General features: G+C 47.7%; 1 protein-coding gene across 2 annotated transcripts; it reads left to right on the top strand.

The window, feature by feature from the left end:
- The first annotated feature begins 3,536 nt into the window (after positions 1–3,536).
- Positions 3,537–7,041, top strand: LOC137781440 (transmembrane protein 74). 2 transcript variants are annotated; one of them, XM_068570198.1, is made up of 2 exons: positions 3,537–3,635; positions 4,282–7,041. In XM_068570198.1, the coding sequence occupies exon 2, from the start codon at positions 4,349–4,351 to the stop codon at positions 5,192–5,194; it is 846 nt and encodes a 281-aa protein (XP_068426299.1). In that variant the 5' UTR covers positions 3,537–3,635; positions 4,282–4,348; the 3' UTR covers positions 5,195–7,041. The 2 variants fall into 2 exon arrangements, with proteins under 2 accessions (XP_068426299.1, XP_068426300.1); XM_068570199.1 differs by lacking the exon at positions 3,537–3,635 and adding an exon at positions 3,739–3,874.
- Positions 7,042–8,013: the final 972 nt, after the last annotated feature.

Genomic DNA, 8,013 nt, shown 5'->3' with positions numbered 1-8,013 from the left:
AATTAGTGAAGTCACTTTTAGTGAACTTGAGGGTCCAAGTGCTAAATATTTCATGAGAGTGTCTGCCACCATCGCCGCCGCCCATCCTGTTGGAAAGGAGAAGAAGAAAAAACATCTTGCTGCTTTTCTCTTGATCACCATGCACTCTCCTCTCTGGAAGGCCTTTTAGGAGCTACTGAGGGGTTTGCGTGCCAGACTTCCCAAACAAACCCAGAGGAGTGTGTACACCTGCTTATTAATAATCTACAGTACCCCGCTGCTGTGACACACTACTCTGCCGGTGACCTCTGGATGCTCTCTGGCAGCTGGTGGGGAAGGTTTACTCTGACCTACAACACATCTTTTTCAATGTGTAATAAGGCTAAATTAAGTATGAAAAACTGAGAGGATTTTGATGTTCACACATTTCTGCTGACTAATTCATCCGACTCTTTCATGATGAGGTCTGGATTGGGTTTCAACAGCTTTTCCTCAATGACATTACAACGTTTGTGTAAAGTTCAACGCAAGGTCCTACTAGCTTGATGGCTAACAACTAGCTAGTTTCAAATCAGGACTTTACTAAATTGGGTTGCATCAATAACAGAATGCCTCAGCTAGTAAACGCTGATGTAAATCAATGCTAAACTTTCTTTTCCAATCATGTTTTTCAGAGGGCTATTTGTGTGTTTTCAGAGCTAGCTGTGGGCTATCTGTGTGTTTTCAGAGCTAGCTGTGGGCTATCTGTGTGTTTTCAGAGCTAGCTGTGGGCTATCTGTGTGTTTTCAGAGCTAGCTGTGGGCTATCTGTGTGTTTTCAGAGCTAGCTGTGGGCTATCTGTGTGTTTTCAGAGCTAGCTGTGGGCTATCTGTGTGTTTTCAGAGCTAGCTGTGGGCTATTTATGCGTTTTTAAAGCTAGCTGTGGGCTGTTTGTGAAGTCAAGAGTGTTATATGTGATGACGCTAATGTCACTTGCGCTAACCGATTTAGCCGTTTTGTAATTTGAGCTATATTGTGTCGCGTTGTATAAAATTAAATAGTACATCTTGTCATTTTGCTTGATTTTTTAAACAGTATTTCAGGTATGCATCCCGACAAGTATGCAGAGCATATTTAATGTGTACTCATTTATCTAAATGGTTCATATATTAAACTAATCAGTTTAAACTGGTACATTAGCTGAATCAAGATTTCATGCATTGGTATGAATACTCAATGCTGTGTCGATGTAAGTGCCAGTGATCGGGGCTCTGAAGTCATTTTGTCGGTAGCTCATGATTATCGACTGTTTGATATGACGTGAATTTGTGATTTAATTGACGTGAACACTACTTACAAGTGGCCATCGTGTAATCATGATTACTCCAATATAAACACAAACATGACTACATTTATTGGGTTAAAATAATTAGGAACAACTCCTCTCCAGAACAAGTTTGTGTGGTGTTAAACATTTTAATTTAAGTATGTGTTGTGACTTTGACGCGTTGTGACGGGCCTCTGGGCTTTTTCCTCTTCCTCATGCTCATAGTTCTCATCATTTATATTCACACAGTCTGCTAATGTGGGACACTGACCAGCTTCAGCAGCTCCCGAAGCAGCTGGAGGTGCAGTGAACTTAGTCACTCCCTCATCTATTAATTCACTTCATAATTCACACTCCCACACATTCACTGTCGCACTCCTCTTCTTCCTCCTACTGCTGTATTTGGAACGACCTCCACTTCCCCCCTTCCATCACCTTCTGATATCTGCTACTGCTTGAAGAAGTAAAAAAAAAGCAGCGCTACATCAGTGGTTCATAATGTCTATTCTGTGTGTGGGTCCATGCTTGTGGCAGAAGACGCACTGAGGATTTATAGCCTTTAGAAGTCCCCAGCCGCCCCTCCCCTTCCAAGCCTGGTGTCCTTGCCAGGAGGAAAAGTGGTGCACTGTTGCAGGCAGATAGCATCTGATAGTTGGCTGTTGTTGCCCCCTCAGACGAGCGCACAGTCAGATTCCAGCCTCCTCTCTATCTCTGCATGAGGCCGACTAAAGTTGACTGCAGTCTGACTAAACACTCCATAAAGCATTATGATCCATCAGTATCGCTCATCGCCCCACTGCAAACTAATTTCTGGAACAAAGATGGTGGAATAAATCTTTGTCCGTCTCTGGCTCCCTCTCCCCCTCACTCTCCGTTTCTCTTCACTCATCTGTTAAATGGAGCCTCGTTGGGAAATGCGCCAAAGCCGTTCCCCCAGCCACCAGGACTCCAGGAAAAGTAGTGGCTATATTTATAGCTGCTGCTTGGTTGCGCTAAAATAAGGTGGAGCAGCCAGCAAATGAATATTCAGTTTAAAGTGGGATTACGCTCTTAAATGGCTGGTGGTGGCCCGCACTTTACAAAGTGCCACTTTTATAAACTTGCTGCCTTGTCGTTTATCGTTTATCTTCAACGATGCCGCCAAGAAACGGACTCTGAAGATGTGGCGTGAATGAAGTGAAGCTCCCGAAGATTTCCATGGGGTCCCAGATCAGATGACCTATTTGATCTCTAGATTAAACATGGATTAGAATGGCTTTGGCACAGTGAGCTGTAATCTTCTGAGAGCGCAGGAGAACAGATGGTACATGATCGACGCCGTTCAAACAATGTCGTTTGCACAGCGCCACCGGATGGATTTGTCCGATGTGATGAAAGTTGTTTTTTTTTTGTGATATGATGAGAGATTTATTTTGTGATATGATGACCGATAGGATGATATCATACTGTGCACGCAATAAGGTGCACGGTATGCTATCTGTGATCTTCAACTGTGTGCTTCAACAAACATCATCATGCCATTCGTCTTATTTATTAACACACAACATAACATTAGAGAACTGTGGGTGTTAAATACCTCTACACTGGGATCAACAGACTAGCCCTGTATGATCCCATAGGCACTTCAAATGTGTCTGTGCTGACTTTATAGCGACCTTATGATACTTTATGATACTTGACCACCTGGATATTCTCCTATAGAGACTTGCTTTATGTTTGATCTAATCTGCTGATGGCCTACTAACCTGCTTCTAGCCTATAGAAGGGTTTAGTTGTACGCTGACATTTCTAGGGCATCATATTCTCCTGAAAATGTTCCCCTCGGGAGAGCACTGCTGCTCAAATGTGATCGCCAGGCCCCACGGTTTCCTCCCTCAGCCCTGCAAACCCTCATCCCGCCAGTGTGTGTTGACTCCATCGATCTCAATCGGCTCACACGATAGCGAGGCTCCTTTCAGCGCCACAGCGCGGGCGAGCCGAGGCTCTGTGTGTGGGCGGGGCTTACGGAGAGCTCCCGTCAGCGCAGCGCGCCGCCACAGCGTCGAGCTGAGAGAGAGAGAGAGAGAGAGAGAGAGAGAGAGAGAGAGAGAGAGAGAGAGAGAGAGAGAGAGAGAGAGAGAGAGAGAGAGAGAGAGAGAGAGAGAGAGAGAGAGAGAGAGAGAGAGAGAGAGAGAGAGAGAGAGAGAGAGAGAGAGAGAGAGAGAGAGAGAGAGAGACTCACACAGTGAGAGAGGGAGAGCGAACGCATTCAAAGCATTCCCCGCTGATAAGGCTTCCTCCTGTTATCTGTCCCCGGTATGTGCCGTCCCCCCCGCTGAAGAGAAGGCGGCAGCGATGCTGGAGTAGCGCGGTGAGTTGTATTCCTTCCTTCCCTGTGCAGTGTGAGGAGGTGTTCTGTCGGGGGATTAGAGACAGATAAAGCCGCGTTGTGCATCACTGGTCCACCCTTATGCAGGGGAGCACCTCACGTCCTCTGCTGAATCCAAATAAAGTGTGCAGGAGTGTGGAACAATTGGATGCATTCGGCATTCAAAGCCGTGGTGGGAAATCGTGTCGTGGTGATTTTCTCGGGATGCCGACTCTAATATGGTAAATGCATGAACAATGTGGACGTATAGTGACGTGCGATTTAGTTTGAGCACAGTTTATCTCGTGCATTCAGGCTGTGTCCGTTTTAAAACAGCATTAGAATACAGCATAATCTCGGTTAAAGCGTGGCTTGGTTTCCTAATTGGATACGGAGGCATTTGGCTAATCACAGCCACTATAAGCGCCTTTAAGGAAGGATACGCGGGTTTTTCTTAAACGATCCAATCAACTTTAAAGTGTTGATGCTTTCTGTGCAGCTTACAACTATATGAGGCGCGTGCATTTTTGCGCATCGTTCCAAATTACGCACAAGTGTGTGTGTGTGTGTGAAATGATATACGGTTTCAGGCTTCACAATACTCTACTTAAGATGCACCCTTTAACTCAGATGTGTGTCCCCTCACTAGGGATGCTGTGGAGTGAAAGCAGCGTGGGAGGAAGGCTCAGAGTGAACCAGCGGGTGGCGAAACACGAATGGCTTCTCCGGTGCTGCTTCCCGCAGAGGAGAGAGGCAACCAGCCCGGTCCTCCCGACGTCCTTGACCGGGTTTCCAGCACGCCGCACGTCCGCAAGACGGGCGCATCAACAGGAGGAGCGCTCCCGGGGGAGGGCGGCTGTAACCCGGCCCGCGGCGGCCATGGCCGGTGTCATTCAGCGCCAAGGACGGCGCCGCGCAGGGGAGGCGCAGAGGTTAAACTCGCTCACCTCGCCGAGGACAAAGTCCGGATTTGTTGCGACGAGGAATTAGAGACATCTTTCACCTATATTGACGAGAACGTTAACCTGCGAGTGGCCAGCCCGGACACGAGTTGTAAAAGTGCTCACAGACCCGTGCGCAACGGCGAGCCTTGCTCCGAGACTTTGCCGGAGCTTTCCTTCATGTCCGAGGACGATCTCTCCTTCGGGGAGGGCCCCGGGACTTCCATAGACTACGGCTTTATCAGCGCAGTCACGTTCTTGGTGACCGGGATCTCCTTAGTGATCATCTCCTACGCCGTGCCCCGGGACGTGCAGGTGGACCGTGACAGCGTGTCGGCGAGGGAGATGGAGAGGCTGGAGATGGAGAGCGCCCGGATCGGTGCCCACCTGGACCGGTGCGTCATAGCGGGACTGTGCCTGCTCACGCTGGGCGGCGTGGTGCTCTCCACGCTGCTGATGATCTCCATGTGGAAGGGGGAGATGTACAGGAGGAAGGTCGTCGCTTATTCCAAGCGTTCAGCCAAACTGTACGGCTCCATCAGCCTGAAAACGAGATCCAGTCCCAGCCACTCCTCTGCGCACTTGTCCATGGAGGAGGAAATGGAGGAGACTTTGGCTTAAGATGCTGCTCTGTGTATAAACCTTTTGTGTATAACAGGAGTCAATGCCATTCACACACATCATCTAACATATTGTAGCCTGAAACTGTATTCATACATTCAAACTGTATTGTACTCTAGAAATTGCTCATCATATATTCACGTGGCACAAGAAAAGCACTGAATGCAAAGTGAAGGAAATGCTAGAAAAACGTAATCTGGTCACACATTGTGCCCAAATGATTTAAAATGACTTGAAAGTGAGAATGTTAAGAGCATCATGTCACAAACACTGGATTGCTTCTTTTTTTTTTTGTTATACCCAGGATGCAACCTCTGAGAGCTTCCATTTATTATTAAGGCTATTCATATTTAATGCGAATGTCTCCAACAGACACATTTCAGGAAGCAAGAGAAGTGTGTGTCCGCAGGGCAGGAGAGTGGGACTAAGGAAGGGATGTAAAGCTGTCCCTGTCCACCGCGATGTGGGAGAAGCGGCTCAGTGGTCCACATGGTAATATCCAGTGACAGTCGGACTGGTGCAGTGCTGAGGTAAGCCAGTAACGCCCGGCTTCGTGCACCCGAGCCGAAGCTCCCTCCGCGCCGGTTTCATTGTAGTGAGAAATTTGACTGCATTCGACAGCGCTGACACACACTGTTCGCCCTCCCCTGCGCTGGTTTGATGCTCTCGGCTCTTCGTCTCTTCCCTTCCTTCACCTGCCCTCTCCCACGCGATACGTTTCTTCCTCCTGCAGTTTTTCAGAGCCCTCCTCTCCTTGACCTACTAATACTGTACATTCACACCAACAGCGTGTGGAAAGGGTCCTGGACGACCACAGCCAAGTGCCTGTAACATTTCCCTCACCTTTCCTCCTCTCTTTCTGTCTTTCTCTCTGCATGAGGACGGACTTAAGAACGCCTAATCGCACATGAAAGAGTTGCCCTACTTCCAAAAACCTTAAGCCTTCACGACTTCAAAAGAGCTAATTACATGTCCAAAGTGAGGTATTGTTCTTTTTTTTTAAAGGTTATATTTGATGGTATCGTGGTGATCTGCTGACTAAAATATTGCTGATGACGCAAAAAAAAAAAAAGAAGCTTCGGCAAAGAGGATTATTACGTGCAGGCTTGCTGCAGAGGTCCAGGCCAGTCAGAAAGCAACTTGCTTTTCTTGGTGGGGGAAGATTTTAGTTCCGGTCTTTGCCGAGTCCATGAAAGCAACCTTCTCTTTCTCGCTGCAGGTCATTACATTAATGCTGTCTGAAGAGGCCTGCAAAAAAAGAATAAAGAAAGCAATTCTCTTGAAGAAACTTTTTTTGTTGTGTATGTGTGTGTGTGTGTGTGTGTGTGTGTGTGCTACCCCGTAAGGCTCATGAATCATGCATGAACCACAAGAATGAATTCATATTTGCATATATTCATACTCACAGCCCAATGTTGCATCACGTAAGACAAGTGCTAATGATTCTTCTGCAGTGTCACTGTTACCTTGGTTTCCTTCTCCTTTCATTTCTCGGCTTGCATTCAAAACGTTGTGAGTCAGCCTCTATGAATGAGACACGTAGGCAGACTCCTCCATGTTACCCAGCCTGAGGCCACGGCGTTTGTTGGCCTTTCATTCAGTTGCGTTGCCTCTGTGCCGTCACAGCATATACACATGCACAGACACACACATGAAGCAGTGTTTCAAGCTAAAAGACTGCACGGCTGAAGTCTAACAAGGTAGTCAGCATTGTCGAAAGAAAAGAAAAGAAAAACATTTGTTGCGGCAATGAACTAATGCAATTGTGTGTAGCTGCAGCCCTCCGTCCTCTGAGTCTGTGACCACAGAGCTGACAAGTGTGTGTGCATCCCTGAAAAAATATGCCATTAACGTCCTGAAATGGCAATAAAATGCCAAATGATACGAATTCCAGGAACGGCAATAAAAATTAATGATGCATATGAGGCAATGTTGTCCTGTTCTCTTTGCAGAAGCTGTAAATCCACAACCAGCAGCGCAGATGTTAAAGTGATATTTCACTCGGCGAGCTTGCCTGGTGTCGTTGGCCGTGGAAACGAGGCGCGGCGCCCGAGCGCCGGACACTCATTTCTCACCGCTTCCTTTTTTTCCCCAATATATTCACGTCAAATTAAACTTGCTCGACACGTCGAAGGCAGCCAACAGCAACGCTACGAAGGCCAAAGGAAAACAACACACAAAAAAAAACAAACCTGTGCGATAATATTGAGCAACTCATTCAAGCTGCAGCAATGCCGCGGCTCCATGGCAGATGCAGTGCATCAGTGCTTTCCAGTCGGGACCGGGGTCATATCCAGAGGTGCATCATCTGGGAGAGTGTCACTTCTGTAGCGCACGGAGGATCATAAATGCCTGAGAGGAGACTTCAAACAGACTCATCTGCAGCGTGTACAGCACTCAACGAACACTACCCCCCTTCCTCGCTCTCTTTCTGTCCTCCTCCGTGGTTGGATCCGTGCCTCACAGCCAACACCAGGCTTCCCCTCACACAGCCAACGAAATGTGTTTGGGGGATTTAATCAGGGATTTGCTCGAAGCGACAGCATTTTACATGCCAAGCTCAAGTGTGTTTCCAGAGGTCTCATGCATAAGCTCTTTATCCGTGAGCGGTGCGCGGCTCAACCACCCTTATTGATATTTGGTTGGCTCCTATAAGTCGGCCCCTTCAGGTGAGGCCGGGGAGCAGCTTAAGCTGCTGCCATCAGCTAATTTCCCATGAGGTGTTATTACACTCGCTCCACCTCGTCGATGCTAATGCTCCGAGTGTGAGCGAGGATGTGGGTATTTGTGTGACCTGGCACAGTCTTTGTTAGAGAGCT

Source organism: Clinocottus analis, unplaced genomic scaffold (genome assembly GCF_023055335.1).
Source record: "Clinocottus analis isolate CAN_PGR_092001 unplaced genomic scaffold, fCliAna1.0.p SCAF_9, whole genome shotgun sequence".
NCBI lineage: Eukaryota > Metazoa > Chordata > Actinopteri > Perciformes > Cottidae > Clinocottus > Clinocottus analis.
The sequence above is the reverse complement of the archived record's forward strand: the minus strand, read 5'-3'. Positions and strand labels throughout refer to the sequence as shown.

What these genes read in the sequence shown, in the direction of transcription:
- LOC137781440 (XM_068570198.1), top strand. Translation starts at nt 4,349, where the DNA reads ATGGCTTCTCCGGTGCTGCTTCCCGCAGAGGAGAGAGGCAACCAGCCC.